The sequence below is a fragment of the Tasmannia lanceolata genome, unplaced genomic scaffold (assembly GCF_043159265.1).
Source record: "Tasmannia lanceolata isolate RefF3 unplaced genomic scaffold, GAP_Taslan_0.1 ptg000015l, whole genome shotgun sequence".
NCBI classification, from domain to species: domain Eukaryota; kingdom Viridiplantae; phylum Streptophyta; class Magnoliopsida; order Canellales; family Winteraceae; genus Tasmannia; species Tasmannia lanceolata.
In genome coordinates this window covers 814,465-832,157 of record NW_027518692.1, presented here as the reverse complement: position 1 = coordinate 832,157, position 17,693 = coordinate 814,465, and the positions used below count along the sequence as shown (strand labels likewise).

The 17,693-nt window shown below is 41.4% G+C and overlaps 1 protein-coding gene across 2 annotated transcripts in view; it reads right to left on the bottom strand.

Moving 5' to 3' along the window:
* Window positions 1–5,152: 5,152 nt before the first annotated feature.
* The window catches only part of LOC143845365 (adenine nucleotide transporter BT1, chloroplastic/mitochondrial-like), a 43,258-nt gene continuing 30,717 nt past the window's right edge, over window positions 5,153–17,693 (bottom strand). Inside the window, exons 2-4 of one of the 2 annotated variants that reach the window (XM_077353677.1) lie at window positions 6,066–6,227; window positions 5,495–5,962; window positions 5,153–5,352 (exon numbers count right to left, since the gene is read on the bottom strand). In XM_077353677.1, the coding sequence (XP_077209792.1) occupies window positions 5,335–5,352; window positions 5,495–5,962; window positions 6,066–6,227 (648 nt within the window). In that variant the 3' untranslated portion in view covers window positions 5,153–5,334. Of the gene's footprint in view, window positions 5,963–6,065; window positions 6,228–17,693 lie in introns of both variants that reach the window. The other variant, XM_077353676.1, reaches the window with a different exon arrangement.

Genomic DNA, 17,693 nt, shown 5'->3' with positions numbered 1-17,693 from the left:
TTATTTAGATTTTGGATGAACGAAAAAGACCATATCATATTCTAACGGGCACTTGGCATATATGCTCGAGTCATGGAAGCCATTGATCTTATGGGCTGTCGTTGACTATAAGGTTATGTTAATTCAGTGGATGCAATTTTCTCATTAAATACAGTTAGTTGCCTTTTCTATTTGCAAATTTTTCAGGCCATTGCTTTTTATTGAGGGATTTTTGCCCATTAGCCACTTGTGAAATACTATCAAAATATGCCTCCAACTTGGGTTGGGTTGGATCGGGTAACCCAACCTGAGATAGCATTCCCTCAACCCTAACCCAACCCGAGCCTCGGGTTGGGGATAGTCAACCCTAACTCAATCCGTCTCTAAATTTCTCGAAAAATAATTTTCACAGCCTTCCTTTCTTTGATTGCACAAAGAAAGAAAGGCCTTTTAGGTTGGAAAGACCTTTCCATTTGGAAAAGAACATACGCAAATTTTGCCCTAAATTTTCCAACTTAAAGCCTGTTCAGCTTTTCCTTTTTCATCCAGAAAGAAAGTTAGCCAGCATCCAAACATCTGGGAGCCATTGATCTTTTTGCCATTAGTATAAACTTATTACAGTGAAGGTTCGCCCCTTTGATTTTTTGGCCGTTAGACCCTCGATCTTAGCCCCATATATTCTTAATTTATTTACTTTTTTTTTTTTGCTATTGGCCCTGCTAATCTGCTATATAAGCCCACCAATATATAATCTATTATATTATAAGCGTCCCATTGGTCTTTGGTCATTGGACCCTCCACACCCCACTACACTGCAGGCTTTGTTCACTTGTTTTCGCCGATGCTGTTTTCGCTGGAAAACAGCCTTTTTTTTCCCTGACAAGACCTTGACAAGACAGAATTTCTGTGTTCACTCCTTTTCCAGGGAAAAATATTATCAGATGTGGAATTTCTTATTTAAAAGCTGAAAATGAAGTGGAAATTGACTTTTTCCCTATTACTCGAGATTTGGTTTTCGATTAAATCTATCGGAAAGAGGCTTTCCAAGGAAAACGAAACCTTTTCCTTGAGGCTCTGTTCACTTCTTTTCCCCGAAAAGATTTCATTTTCCTTTACTTTCCATGTGACATGGCAAAAGGAAAAGGAATCCAGGGAAACTGTCAAAGAAAAGGTTTCGTTTTCCTTGGAAAGCCTCTTTCCGATATATTTAATCAGAAACCAAATCTCGAGTAACAGGGAAAAAGTCAATTTCCACTTCATTTCAGCTTTTAAATAAGAAATTCCACATCTGATAATATTTTTCCATGGAAAAGAAGTGAACACAGAAATTCTGTCTTGTCAAGGTCTTGTTAGGGAAAAAAAAGGCTGTTTTCCAGGGAAAACAGCAGCAGAGAAAAGAAGTGAACAGAGCCCGGAAAGGAAAGGAAAGGATTTTGTTTTCCTTTCCCTTCCAGGTGACATGGTAGAAGGAAAAGGAATCCAGGAAAACTGTCGTGGAAAATGTTTCGTTCTCCTTGGAAAGCCTCTTTCCGATATATTTAATCGGAAACCAAATCTCGAGTAACAGGGAAAAAGTCAATTTCCACGTCATTTCAGCTTTTAAATAAGAAATTCCACATCTGATAATATTTTTCCATGGAAAAGAAGTGAACACAGAAATTCTGTCTTGTGAAGGTCTTGTCAGGGAAAAAAAAGGCTGTTTTCCAAGGAAAACAACACCAGGGAAAAGAAGTGAACAGAGCCCGGAAAGGAAAGGAAAGGATTTCGTTTTCCTTTCCCTTCCAGGTGACGTGGTAGAAGGAAAAGGAATCTAGGGAAAATGTCATGGAAAGTGTTTCGTTTTCCTTGGAAAGCCTCTTTCCGATATATTTAATCGGAAACCAAATCTCGAGTAACAAGGAAAAAGTCAGTTTCCACGTCATTTTCAGCTTTTAAATAAGAAATTCCACATCTGATAATATTTTTCCCTGAAAATGAAGTGAACACAAAAATTCTGTCTTGTCAAGGTCTTGTCAGGGAAAAAAAGGTTGTTTTCCAGGGAAAACAGCACCAGGGAAAAGAAGTGAACAGAGCCATAACAAAAACAGCCTATTGCGATGGAAAAAATCCATCACCCAAAATTATTTTAGTTTTTTAAAAGGAAAAAAATAAAATTCATGATATTTGACTCTCACAAAGTCGGTTGCTATTACCCATTAGCAACATTGAGATTGATGCTGCTTAAATCTGTAACTGGGTGTGAACGGCTTGGATTGAGGGTCATGCCTCTTGTTAGGTTCTACTCAGCGGGTTGATTCAGCCTACGACCTACGTCCACAGACAAAAGGCTAAGGATCACCCAAAGTTGGAATTCTGTGGGAACCCTTCGACACTCAAGTCAGACCGAGATACCGGGAGAAAGGAGAACTGAAGGAAGCTGACGCGAGGAGATTGCTAGTATTCTGAGCGGGTATGCGCACCTGAGGGAGTTATGTTACCCAAGTGGAGGAATGCCAAAGGTCTGTTCTCCGGTCACTTTCTTTGAGTGGGGGGTTCCTCTTTTATAGGCAGGAGTTCCGGTATCTTGGGTGCGATGAGGCGGTGACGTGGACTCCATATGTCGCTCGAGATGTCGGCGTAGCAGTGCATTAGCATACGATCCTAGAAGGTGAGTCAACATGTTTGGAGATCTGGTTGTGATAGGTTGGCGGCTGACTGGAGCCGTCCTTGTACGGCGGAGATGGGATTTGGAGGAGATTCTGACGGTGTGAGCTCATGATGGCAATGGGATGTCAAGGAACTTCCTTTTGGAAGACCTCAAGTAGCTTGAAAGGCTCCCTGGGAAAGGAGGCCGGGATGAGATCACATGAGCCGGGCTTGTCCGCGGGTACAACCGAGCAGTTTTGTTAAGGTGGGAGCACCATGTGTAATCATCGCAACGGGGTTTGCCCTTTTCATCCCCAACAGTGATATATTGATTTATGTGGCTAAAAATATATAGCGATTGATTTGCCTATTCTGGTGACGAATTTAGTCTGAGGACAGTGAGAGTATTTCTTGTAGTGCTAGCAAATCAATGATTAGTATACATGTGAAGTTCATTATTTTAGCCATATAGCCATCCATATTAGGGTAGTATGCCCTCAAAAAGCAATATTTTAATTTTATCTATGTAAACATTCTTATATGAGTTATATTAGTCATTATTGTATGATTTATTCATTTCACTATCATGAATATTATGGTTATATTTAATTAGATGTCTAACAACAGATGCTGACATAAATTCCACAGCTGACATAAATTCCACAGCTAACATTAAATAAAAATCATGCTTAGGACAAGAGACAGTGTTTCAGTTCTAGACCTAAAATAGTTCTTAGTTGAAACTGTATGACTAGGAATCAATTTTTTATGTAGTTGATATAGGGAAATGATATCTGCGCCAAGTGTTTTGATAAACATGTGCTCCACTTGTTTGTCGTCTACCATTTAAAGGGTTTTAAGCGCTTTTTGAGAACCATAATATCCTCTCACATCCCTTTAAATACTACACGACAAACAAGTGGAGCGCATGTTTATCAAAACACTTGGCGCAGCTAGATATCATTTCCCTTGATATATTGTGTTGCTGTGATAGATGGACTTATCCCATTCACCGGGGTAGAGACCTCAAGCAGACTTGAGGTTATAAAAAGTATTTTTATCAACATACAATGTATATTATCATTATCTGATGATTTCGTTGTTCTATCTTTAAGATATGGTTAATCCTATACTTGGGTCCATATCTGTTCCGTCTAAAGTTGCATGGGGCGGCCGATCAGTGCCCCAAGCAGTGTGACGTGTGTTGTGAAGGCGTAGGTCAGCGTGCCACCCAGTCTGACGTGTGTGGTGAATGTGTAGGCATGCCAGTCTCTCGGGAGGCAAAATGAAAACTCAATTCGAGGAGTCGATGACCGAAACATTTCCTTTCCCTAGGATTAGATTTCGACGATTGAGAAGAAGAGGAGAACACACTTGCTCCTCTGCCTTTACAGATGGAATGAACATTTGAAAGTACTACGTGATGCTAAATGTGGGGGTGCAACACTCGCAGAATTTAAACGTCTTGTTGACACACGCAGAATGTGAATGACTCACAAGGTAAACACCGATGCACGCAGAAGGCAAACGACGCCATCAATGCACGCAGAATGCAAACGACGCCATCAATGCACGCAGAAGGCAAACGACGCCATCAAACAACTCTCAGGATTGACAGACAGCTCGGTTAACTAACCAATAAGAACAACAAAAGCACATGTCAATGCGACAGATAGGGAATTGGATAGGGAATTAAAGAGAAAGACTCATCTGCAAAGATAATTTGAATGCTTCCTTAATTCGATCAGAATAGTTACACCTAGGAAAAGTAAATGACAGGAAAAGTAAACGAAAAGATTAATACGAAGGGACGATGTGTTGTAATATCTATGCTTTGGTAATCAAACCAAGTTAGGTTTCTCAAAGGCACAAGTGTGTTCTAGGAAGTAGAAAACCACGCTCGTTTGCAGAGAAATGGGAATCGAAGTCGAAATCATTTTCAAAAGTAAGGAAAATTTGTACAGTTTGAAGGGACAGTTTGAAGGATCACACATATGGATCCAAAGTTTCACAAAGCATAGGGACCATATGTAAGTACGCACTCAGAGATGAAAAACCAGTTATTTGAGAACAAAATTTAGAGCAAATAAAAAAAAACTAACTCATGGGGCTAAACAACCATAAGGCCCCGTTTGGATGCCGAGAAGATTTTGATTTGGATTTTCTCACATTTGCAGCCCTTTTTGCACTGTATTTTGGATTGGATCAAATTCTTGGATTTCTAATTCAGCAGCTGACAGTGAAAAAAAATCAGATTTTTAAGTTTGCTGTGTAAATAAGAAATTAGAAATCCACAGATCTGGGAGTTTCCTTCACCCTCTTTGCTCCTCAACCTCTCCCCTCCACTAGGAAGTACCCCTTCCCTCTGTCTCCCTCTACATGAGCTGCCAGCTGCCGGATCTATTCAGTTTGTATTCAAAACTCAATTCCAAATCCAAATACAAAATGGGAGGTATCCAAACGGGCCCTAAAAGAACAAATGAAGAAAATGCAGAACACAAAAGGATTGGACAGAACTGTGCAAAATCCAACATCATCGGAGGCCATGAAATGGAACCCAAAAGCGGTATTGGGAGAAATAAAATTTCCTTGGTGCTGTCATATAAAATTTTTAAAGTCGAACCCATCTCAATGGATCTCAAATTGAAGAGAAAGAGATTATAATCCACCTCTACTGAAACCAAAAGGCATGCCATGTAAAAAGGCTTTAGAAACCCACCTTTGCCCAGCTCACAATGGATTCTGGACCTGAAAAATAAATAAAAAAGATAAAAAAAAATGAAACTGATCGTCATCTTTCTTCATCCTACCCAATGGTGTAAATATGAAAAATTTATCTCACTTATTTCTTTGAAATCCATTACCGACTGCTCCTCTGCTCAAAGATTACCTCATCCTCTTTTCCAACCAATATCCTCTTGCAAGCCTCATAGCACATGAATGAAATCCCAGCGGCAGGGACCAATTTCATACAGCTTGGCCCCAACCCTCTATAGAGACCCGCGGGCCCTTCCTCTTTGAGTATGCTCGTAAGTGCATGGAGCATGTTTTTGTAGACCTGTCTCCCACTGAGCGCCCCAACTTGCATGTGCTTTCGGGCTACCTCGAGAGGGAACGTCGCACTACTTGCAATGGCACCCGCTGTGGACCCTATCAGAAGGGTTGCGACATTGCCAATTTCCTCCTCCTTGAAGGCTTTCCTATAAGCCTTTCGTAGTGTGTCGTACGCAAAGTAGTTGGTGGCAGCATACGGCACCACTCCTATTAGACTTGGGGTGAGACCTCTGTACAACTCTGCAGGGCCTTCCTCTCGCAAGATTTTGAGGAATGCATGCAGAAAGTTGTCGTATACGCCTCTCTGCGAAAGCCAAATTGTAATAACAGTGGTAACACAAGACAGTCAAAGATGTGAAATCTAACCTGTAAGGAGAAAGATACTATTATTGGTTAGTTGGATTTACCTGTATAGTTAGGCGGGTTTTGAGTACCTCAAGAGGATAGGTTAACAAGGTCGAACTGACTCCAGCACAAGCTCCCGCAACCAGGGACGGTGGGATAGGTACTTTGGGATGTTCACCAAGTTTACGTGTCAAGGACTTCTTCACTGTATCATAGGCAAATAACTGCAGAGAAGTACCATTAGAAACCGAATATACTACTATCACACCTAGAGTTCCTAAATTTCAAACTGACTCATAAATCATGAAGGACTGAATCAAATTGAATGTAACAGTTTAATAGCAAGTGTTAGAAGATGAATTATTCAGACAATAGCAAGAAGTTAATATATTACCAGCATTTCCAATTAGCCATTAATTTTATTTTTTTTTGAGAGAGAATCAATTATTTCTTTTTCAATCTCTCTCAAATATGATTCAACCTCAATTGTGAATTCTTTTGGTATGAGATTTGAATTGAACTGTAGTACTTGACACTGAACACTCTTAAGCCAATGAAAAACACTGATTAAATGGCGAGTCAAATTGATGTAAAAGGGCGGCCTAGTGCATGAGGCTCCCGCCATTGCGGGGTCTAAGGAGGGCTAGATGTACGCAGCCTCACTCCTGCTTTGCAGACAGGCTGTTTCCATGATTCGAACCCGTGACCACCAGGTCACCATGGAGCAACCTTACCGTTGCGCCAAGGCTCGCCCTCTGAGTCAAATTGATGTATTTTATAAAAATCATTGATTGAACTTGACACTGGGCTCTGATTGAACCAAGTCAAATTGGCAAAACATAAACATAAGGATCTGTATTAACAACGAATCTTTCTATTGGAAGGAATAAGTGACTGCAGAGTGAAGACACAATAGCCACTTAAAATTTTTTGATCGATGATAAGACATTTATATAGAAGAAAAGAAAATTTGAGTTACAAGAAGGACAGAGCTTGTCCACAACCAACGCCAGTCTTGAAACAACCTTTCAAATCGGCGAGTTGGTCATGTCATTGGGATCTCTCAGAATAAGCAAAAGAAATACATCAAAACAATAGCCACTTCTTTTTATGTACTAAAAAAGTAGAGGGTACATGAACATTTTTTTGACATAGTACAGTATGCATGTAAACCTCCTCAATGAATGACATCTTTTTATAGAACTATCTTTCAGAGTGCCCACCAAGTGTATTTCCAGAACCTTGTAGCTAAGAGATGGAATTTTCAAACAGAATCATATTAGAAGCAAAAAAAATGTAGACAGTTCTGTATGTTTTTTGAATGATAGGCAGCTCTATACTTCTAAGTTCTAACGGTGGCATTTTTATTGGTCTGCAATAAGGAAATTCTCAGATAATCACAACACTAGAAACCAAGGCTTCAGATTACATACCTTAAAGACATGTATGTGAAAATCCGAAGGGAATCAAGTTTCTTTCTCTGTAACTAGTTTTCCCTAAATAGTGGTCGCATGCACAAGGATCTGACCAAAAGTTCAGGTGTACAGCCATGCCATATTAGGCAAAGTACCAAGTCCTTTAGATACCTTGTTCTTGCAATTCACACGAAGAAATTGACAAGTCATTTCTAGTCAATACCAAAATTCAAGATCCCTACTGAGCTCAACTTGCAAAGTCATCTCCACCATTCTCGATAGTGATTCTCTCTCATCATTGTCAACAATGAAGGCAATTGAGATTCAAGTATGCAATCTCCACATCATTGTTGAGAACCTGGAACTAGGGTTATCAAGAAACACTATTGCATCTTATTAGTTCTAGAACGGAGTTTCAATTTAATGACATTTTTTTTTGACAGATAACTATTTTATTAATATGGTTGCAACCGAATTACATCAATGGGTGCAAGGCATCCCGCTACTGCAAATAGCAATAAGACCATTCCATCATATGTGTACATCAACTACACAAATTCCCCAGATTCTCCACCCTTGAATCTCAATACTTTTGCCATTTTCCTTTGATCATGGTTTTAAATTTCGACCGATGTACCGAAATTTCAACCAAAAATTCAGATTTTGGCCGGGACCGAAATTATAAGATTTTCACCGAAATGTTCACTGAAACAGAAATTGCCACCAAAATTTCCACTGAAATTTCATTTTCGGCTGGGGCCAAAACCGAAACCAAAAGTACAATCCTTGCCTTTGATATACCCTGTTTACTTAAGATAGGTACAAAAAGTTGATGAAGGAATTGGTTCCAGTTTCTGCAGTGTCCAGAAACTTGCAATCATGTTATAACTCAACTGAGGCACTTGCAGTCCAGAAACCTACAAGCATGTTATACCTCAACTGAGACTAGATGAACCCATTCAGTTCCTTCCAGTCCCGGTAGGCATGCATATCGGATGGTCTATCCCTCTCAGTAACACTAGTCAAGGGACAAGGGATTTGCTAATTATGATGTTGATGCAGGGTAGGGAGAGAAAAATAGAGGACAAGGATAGAAGAAGAAAAATGAGAAGAGGAAAATTAGGAGCAGGAGAAATCTCAGAAGCAGTAATAATCTCAGTAAATCATCAAAAGTGATAATAAAGTCTACAACAGGCCTATATATAGGCAAACAACAAATAAGAAAAGACCAACAAGTCTCTGAAATCAGTAAAAGACCAAAATAACCCTGATAAAGCCAAAAATCTCCAAAATATCCCTAGGAACAACAAATAATCCCCAAAATATCCCTACGAAGAATAAAAGATACCTACGGGGCCCTCTGAGTGCGGGTGTGGCTCTGCCTAGAATAAACCTGTAAGGGACGTCTACGATCCCCATCAACTCCCCCCTGCTGAAAAGAACTCTCTTCCGGAGAGTGAAGAGTGTGGTATTGCTCCAGGATGTCAGGGTCCAAACGGCGAAGCTCCTCCTCTGTAAGCTAAGTAGCGTCGGAATCTGGTCGACGACGCCACTTGACAAGATAGCGCTGAAATCCACCCTGACGTGATGTAACGATCTCATCAGCAAGTATGGCATCAATATGGTCAAAAGGAAGCGGTGGAGCTGGAGGAACCACGAGCACTGGGGCTGGAACATAGGAGCGGGCAGTCTGACCTGTAGAATCATATGTTGGTATAGTAGGAGGCTCGAAGGTACCTCGATATGGAATAAGATCTTCGATATTGAATACAAGACTAATATTCATATCAGCAGGTAAGTCTATTAAGTATGCCTTAGGCCGTACTTACGAAGGATATGAAAATGTCCAATGGCTCTAGCATGTAACTTCTTGAATGAGTGACGAGGATAACGTTCAGGACGTAACGAACCATAACATAATAACCTTCATTAAATTCAAGGTTCCGACGATGTACATCAGCAGTTAGTTTATAATTAGCATTACTCATAGCAATCCTACGACGAATATCAGCATGTAGGTAACAGATGTGCTGGACAGAAGAATCAGCTGACTCAGATAGACGGGCATCAGGGGGTAACGGTATGAGATCAATGGGCTGACGAGGGTTGATGCCATGAACACTCTCGAAGGGACTCTTTCCAGTAGTCCGATTAACAGAGCTATTGTACACGAATTCGGCAGTCAGTAATAAAAGATCCCACGTACAAGGTCGATCACCTACCAGACAACTCAACAGATCACCTAGGCTACGGTTAACGACCTCAGTTTGACCATCGGTTTGTGGATAAAATGCCGAAGAAAACTTCAATCGAGTCCCGAAGAGCTTCCAAAGTGTCCTCCAAAAGTAACTGACGAATTTGACATCCCTGTCAGACACAATGGAAATAGGTAATCCATGAAGTTTGACGATCTCCCTAAAGAACAACTTAGTAACCTGCACGGCGTCAGCTGTCTTGCTACACGGAATAAAATTAGTCATCCGTGAGAATCGATCTACAACCACCAAGATAGAGTTGTGTCCTCTAGCCGTCCTAGGCAGTCCAAGGACAAACTCCATGCTCACATCTTGCCATGGAGAGTGGGGAATAGGTAAGGGCGTATATAATCCAGTGTTTTGCTTCTTAGCCTTTCCCAATTGGCAGGTGCGACATTGTGACACAATGAGCGCTACGTCTTTCTTTAAAGCTGGCCAATAAAATCGATCCTCGACTAACGCAATTGTCTTATCGCTGCCAAAGTGCCCTACTAGCAATGAAGCACGGATACTTCAAATCACTTGTCGTACCCGTGTCGGGTGCGTATTCGTTACGGGTACGCTCGGGTACGTCCCGGGTATGCACCCTAGAGATTATTTTTTAAAAATGATGTTTTGTGAATCGGGTGCGTGTCGGGTGCGTTTGGGGTGCGCACCCGACACGTTTAACTTTTTTTTAAAAAAAAACTTAAGTTAGGGGGGTGTGGGGGGTAAAAGTCGGGGTTTAAACATAATGGGGTGGGGGGGTGTGGTTTAAAACGATGTTTTGTGAATCGGGTGCGTTTGGGGTGCGCACCCGACGCACCCGACACGTTTAACTTTTTTTTTTAAAAAAAACTTAAGTTAGGGGGGTGTGGGGGGTAAAAGTCGGGGTTTAAACATAATGGGGTGGGGGGTGTGTGGAGTAAAAGGTGGGGGGTGTTTAAAAAATTCCTTAAAACTTGCGCGATTTGGGTTTTTTTCAAACCCTAAGTCCCTAACTCATATCTCTCTCTCTCTCTCTCTCTCTCTCTCTCTCTCTCTCTCTCTCTCTCTCCGGCTCCCTCCTCTGATGGAATCTCGCTTCGGCTCTCCCTCCTCCGACGGAACCTCCGGCTCTCCCTTCCACTCTCTTAAAGGTATCTCTCTCTCTCTCTACTGCTCTCTCTCTCTGTATACAACTCTCTCTCTCTCTATTCCTCCCTTTTTTTTTCTTTTTCCTCAGATTATGGCAACTGATTGTGTTCCCCAAACCTATTTCCTCATATTAATAGGTTTAGGGCTGACAATCAGTTGTCATAATCTCCAAGTAGGTTTTGGGCCTTTTGCCTTTTGGGAGCACAATCGGTTGTCAAAATCTGAAACGAACAGGGCCTTAAATCTGAAAACTGTTTTATATGGAATTTGGCAATTTGCTATGGAATTTTGGGATTTGCTAGTATTTTGGGATTTGCTAGTATATGGGATTTGCTAATTGCTAATTTGCTAGTATATGGAATTTTGGTATTTGCTTGTATATGGGATTTGTATATGGGATTTTCTAGAGAATAGGCTTTACTGCTGCCCCTATTTTTTTTCTAGTCCACTACTAATTATTGGACTGAAAATGACATTGGGCCCTGTTTGTTTTTTTATTTTGAGAACAGATTGTGAGTCAAAAGCTGTTGAGAAGAATTTTGAGTCCAAGAATCAGCTTCGGACTCACAATCTGTTCTCAAAATCCAAAACAAAGAGGGCTTGCTTAAATGCAAATGTTTGTGCAATAATCTGTTTGAATTCTGCAATAATTCTGCAAAACTGATTATTGGATTCAAAATTTTGTTTAATTTTGAGTCCAATAATCTGTTTGTGGCTCATTACATTTAGTGATTTTGCCCTGTTCAGTTTAGGCCCTATTCACTTGTTCGGTTTAGGCCCTGTTCTGTTTAATTTTGAGTCCAAAAATCTATTTGGGGCTCATTACATTTTTGGGTACAAATGAACAATAACTGACTAACTGTTGAGTGTTGAGAGTCCTCAATTGCATTGCATTACAAATTTACAATTGTTGTTGTTTGTTGCCTTGTAACCTTGTTTTGTTGGGTTGCAACGTTGCGTGCTAAAATTGTTTTTGTTGTTTAATAGATTTTAGAATGTCTTCATCCGGTGCTAGTAGTGCCGCCCAAGCCGCACATACGTCTTCTACTGATGAAGATTTGTCGAAGGGTTATGGAAGCATGTCTCCAGATTTGATAAAGATCCTAAGGGTGGAGGGAATGTGAGGTGGCAATGCAATTTTTGTAGAAAGAGTTTCAGTAGCTCCTACACAAGGGTTAGGGCGCACTTGTTGAAGATATCGGGACAAGGAATCGGACAATGTCCTAAAGTGAAAGCAAGTGATCTACAAGTGATCTACTTGCAATGCAAAGGTTTGAGGAAGAATGCAAAGAGCGTATAAAGCAAAATGCTCCCAAGAGAGTGCCATTGCCGCCATCATCAAGTAGTGGATCATTGAGTTGCCCAAGTAATATGTCTGTCCCTCCAAGTTTTGATCTAAAGAGGAGGAAGACAAGTGGTCCAAGTGGAAGTGTGAGTGCTATTGAAAACGCATTCAACATGGCGGCCCGTGATCACCTACATGGCAAGATTGCTCGGATGTTTTACTCCAGTGGCTTGCCATTTCACCTAGCAAGGAACCCACACTATGCGAGTTCATACTCTTATGCGGCCAACAATCCAATTTCTGGTTATTTGCCTCCGGGGTACAACTTGCTAAGGACGACTCTACTACAAAAAGAGAGGGCAAATGTTGATAGATTGTTGCAATCCCTCAAAGATATATGAAAGGATAAAGGGGTGAGCATTGTTAGTGATGGATGGAGTGACTCACAAAGGCGGCCTCTCATTAATTTCATGGCGGTAACCGAGGGTAGCCCTATGTTTCTCAAGGCGGTAGATTGTTCGGGGGAGACAAAGGACAAACATTTCATTGCCAACTTGTTGAATGAGGTAATTATGGAAGTTGGGCATGAATATGTTGTCCAAGTAATTACCGACAACGCCGCAAATTGTAAGGCGGCCGGGCAACTTATTGAGGCACAATTTTCTTCCATCTTTTGGACCCCATGTGTGGTGCACACCCTCAACCTTGCTTTGAAGAACATATGTGCGGCCAAGAATGTGGAAGCAAATCAAGTTACATATGACGAATGTAGTTGGATAACGGATGTTTCGGGAGATGCTAACATCATTAAGAATTTCATAATGAATCATTCCATGAGACTAGCCATATTCAACGAGTTCAACACTTTAAAGTTGCTTTCCGTGGCGGAGACTCGATTCACGAGTGTTATTGTTATGCTTAAGAGATTGAAACTCTTAAAGCAAGGTCTTCAAGCAATGGTTATTAGCGACAAATGGACTTGTTATAAGGATGATGACATGGGGAAAGCGAGGTTTGTAAAAGAGAAGGTGTTAGATGACGTATGGTGGGATTCTATTGACTACATACTCGCATTTACATCCCCCATCTATGACATGCTTAGAGAGTGTGACACAGATACGCCTTGCCTTCACTTGGTTTATGATTTGTGGGATACCATGATAGAGAAAGTAAGGACGGCGATATATAGGAAGGAAGGAAAGAGGAAAGAAGAGGAATCCAATTTTTTTTACGTGGTGCACGAGATTCTTGTTGCTCGTTGGAACAAGAGCAACACTCCACTTCATTGCTTGGCTCATTCATTGAATCCAAGGTTAGGTGACTTTAAATTTATTTGGATTATTAGCTATTTATGTTTATTTCTAATTTCTAACTTTTGACTTGAAATTTGAAGCTAAATTGGTTTTTTCTTTCTTAAAAGTATTATAGTGAGCAATGGCTCAGTGAAGATTCAAGTCGGGTGCCTCCACATAAGGATGCGAAAATTTATACCGAGAGGATAAAGTGCTTCAAGAGGTACTTCACTAATTCTGAGGACCGCACAAGAGCTAATGTGAAGTTCGCCAAATTCTCCATTAAGTCCGGATTATTTAATGATGTTGATTCTATCAATGAACGGTTCACTATCAAGCCTCATGAGTGGTGGGCCATCCATGGTACATGTGCCCCTATGCTTCAAAGCATAGCTTTGAAGATTCTTATGCAACCTTCATCGTCATCTTGTGCCGAGAGGAATTGGAGCACTTACTCTTTGTGCATTCTCTCAAGAGGAACAAGATAACTCCACAACGAGCTCAAGATTTAGTTTTCATTCATAGCAATCTTCAGCTTCTCTCGAGACAAACTCCACAATATAAGCAAGGAGAGACAAAGATGTGGGACATAGGTGGAGATACATTTGATTCCTTCGAGGATGTAGGGGTACTTGAAGTTGCTAGTTTTTCTTTGGATGAGCCGGAGTTAGAGTCCTTTGTTTTTACCGACGACGTAGAGGACGATGTTGTCGATATTGGAGATAAGGCGACGGACTTAAGGATTGATGATGCATTGATGCTTTATGTTATTTTGGTGCTTTATGTTATTTTTGTACTTTAATGATGAACTTAATCACGTATGAAATGAAGAGTAATATTAGAATTTTTCATTTTGGTGATGTTATTGTTATTTGATTGCTCTCCTCTTTTTTTAAATTTTTATAAATATATAATAAAATAATAAAAATATTATTATATTCAACGCACCCGAACGCACCCGCACCCGAGTTTTTTGGAAAATCAAGTACCCGCGTACCCGTGTCGTGTCGCACCCGTGCTTCATAGCCTGCTAGACCTCCGGCATGCAATTCCCAAACTAAGAAATCCTGAAGCGAAGTACGGGGAATGCATAGCCTAGATCCGCGAATAGATAACCGTCTCGTACTAAGAAATCAATGTGATCTCGACGGTGAGCATCATGGACATCCTGGAAGATGACACCAAAATCAGGACATGTGGCATACTCGTCCTTCAGCCTATCATATCCTATGACGTTGACACTCAGACTATAAGACCATAACCACACGACTAAGGGCATCAGCTACTTTATTCTCAACTCCTGCCCGATGATTGAGGACAAACGTGTATTCTTGGAGGAATTCTATCCAATTAGTGTGCGTTTGACTTAATTTTTTCTATGAATGAAGGTATTTCAGCGCGTCGTGGTCAGAATATAGGACAAACTCGTGAGGTAATAAGTAGTGCCTCCAATGAAACAATGCCGGTATAACAACGTATAACTCTTTATCATATGTAGAATAGCTTTGTTTAGCCTCATTAAGTTTTTTGCTGAAATAGGCTACAAGGTCTCCTTAACTCAATACACCTCCTATCCCTACTCCTAACGCATCACATGAAACCTCAAAGACTTTAGAAAAGTCAGGGTGAGCTAAGACAGGAGCCTCAATCATTTTCTGGTTGATATTCTGGAAAGTACGAGTGGCAGCAGGGGTCCAACGGAACTCGCCCTTTTTCATGCATTCTGTGATTGGAGCCATAAGGGTACTGAAACCCTTAACAAACCTGCGATAGAAGGTGACCAATCCATGAAAACTTCGAACCTCTAAAAGTGTTTTAGGGATCGGACACTCATTAATCGCTCTTACCTTCTCAGGATCTGCAGAAACACCCTGTGCCGAGACAATAAAGCCGAGAAATATCACCTGAGTTTGCACAAATGAGCATTTCTTGAGATTTGCATAAAATTTTGTTGTTCGAAGAACCTCAAGAACTTGCCTAATGTGATCCAGATGTATGTATTTCGATTGAATAAAGATCAAGATATCGTCAAAGTAGACCACCACAAATTTGCCTAAAAACGGGCGTAATATTTGAGTCATTACCCTCATGAATGTACTCGGAGCATTAGATAAACCGAAGGGCATGACTAACCATTCGTACAGTCTGTCTAGAGTTTTAAAGGCAGTTTTCCATTCATCACCTGGACGAATCCCTATCTGTTGTTACCCACTTCGTAAGTCGATCTTACTATACCAGCAAGACCCTGCTAAGAGATCTAACATATCCTCAAGATGGGGTATCGGAAACCTATACTTGACTGTGATCTTCTTTATGGCACGACTTTAAACGCACATTCTCCATGACCCATTTTTCTTAGGTGTTAGCAGCACAGGTACAGAACAAGGGCTAAAGCTGTCTCGGATCACACCCCGCTCTAATAATTACTGGACCTGGCGGCGCAACTTGGTCCGCTCAAGAGGATTCATGAGGTAGTGTGAAAGATGAGGCAATTGGGATCCTGGGATCAAGTCAATCGCATGCTGAACATCCCTCATGGGTGGTAATTCTGCAGGGAGCTCATCAGGTCACATCGTTAGATTCTTGTAATAACTGAGTGACCTCAGGTGGGAGGTCAATTGTCTGCTTCAATGAGACTTGAAGAGCTCATTCATTCACTAATGCCAACATATGTCCTGTCTCTTTACTGGCTCCTTCAAAGTCTTTGCAATTCAGAATATGGAGATTCTTTTGCTTAGTTGGCTTTGACGATGAACTGGGCTTGGAACCCTTATCTTTATCTGTAGGACGTGCCAGTTTCAGCCGAATTGTTTTACCACCATGCTTAAAGACATGTATTTTCTCGCCCGTAATGAACAACATCCAGATCATAAATCCACGGGCGGCCAAGTAAGATGCGGGCAACATCCATGGGTAGGACATCACACGATATCCTATCGGAATAATCGCCCATTTGGATGGGGCCAAGATACCTCTGTGAGATAGGGAGGGATGTCTTGTTGACCCATGCGACCTTATACGGGTGAGGGTGCGAGTGTGGTTCAAGTTTGAATTTCATTCTGGCTACACCTGCTTGGGAGACAACATTCATTGAACTCCCACCGTCAATGACAATCTTACACACTTTGCCTCCGCATTCAAGATAAGTGTGAAAGATATTAGTGCGCTGCCAATTCTCTTCTTCTGCAAGCGTGGATAAAACGCATCGCACTACACTAACGCGCAGGCCATTATGTGTTCCGTCTAAGTCATCCTCCTCTGCGGAATCTACAGGATCACACGGCTCGATGTCTTGCTCGTCATCTTGACCCTCAGACTGACCATCTTGTTCCTCACCAAAGGCCATGGTGCGGTGTGGACAACGGGACACTATGTGACCCTTACCATGGCAGTTGAAGCACTCAAGACCCGGCTGGGATTGACGTGAATTAGTAGGCATGGGTACCCTATTCCTATTAGTGCTAACTGCTTGACTAGGGTTGTTACTATCTCTAGAGACACTGTTGTTACTCCTAGAGGCAGCTGGACCCGACTGATTAAACCCACTAGGCCTTTGAGACGAATTGAATCTAGAGGGCTGCGTCTCTCTAACCTGAGAAGTGACTCCCCTTAGGTTGTGGAATCTAAGATATCTCTCGATTTCTAGTGCCTTATGAAAGGCATCTTCTACGGTTTCAGGGGAGTGGAGCTTAACCTCTTTATGAATGTGAGATCTCAACCCATTTATGAATCTCCCGACGGTGACATGAGACTCTACGGGGATGTCACATTTCATAGCGATCTCATCAAATCGAGCTTGGTGGTCGCTAACTGTAGATGTCCCCTGTCTCACGTTAAGCCACTGGTCCAACAATTGTGCTTAAAGTAGGGAGAAACATATTTCTCTTTCAGCTAAAGTTTCATCACATCCCATGAGACAATCTGTGATACCCCTAAACATTGTAGGTTCCTCTGGACGCTTTGCCAATACAGCTTAGAAGATCCCACTAATTTCATCTTAGTAAACTGCACATGATAGTGATCAGGCAAGTTAAACCATTTAAAGTAATCTTCCAACTCAAATAACCAGTCTAGGAAGACACTGGGGTCCAGTCTACCATCAAAACTAGGGACATCGACCTTGACTTTGTCTGTAATATCTGCGTGCTCGTTGGGGTCGGTGTGCGGGACGCCTATCCGGATACCTAGCTTGAGGAGGCAGCTGGATATAATCCTCTAGATCACCTTCATGGAAAGGTTCCTCACTGAAATCGTCCTGATAGGGTCGACCAACATGGTGAGGTCTCCTATCATGACCCTGTACAACATGACTTTCCCTGGGAGGGAC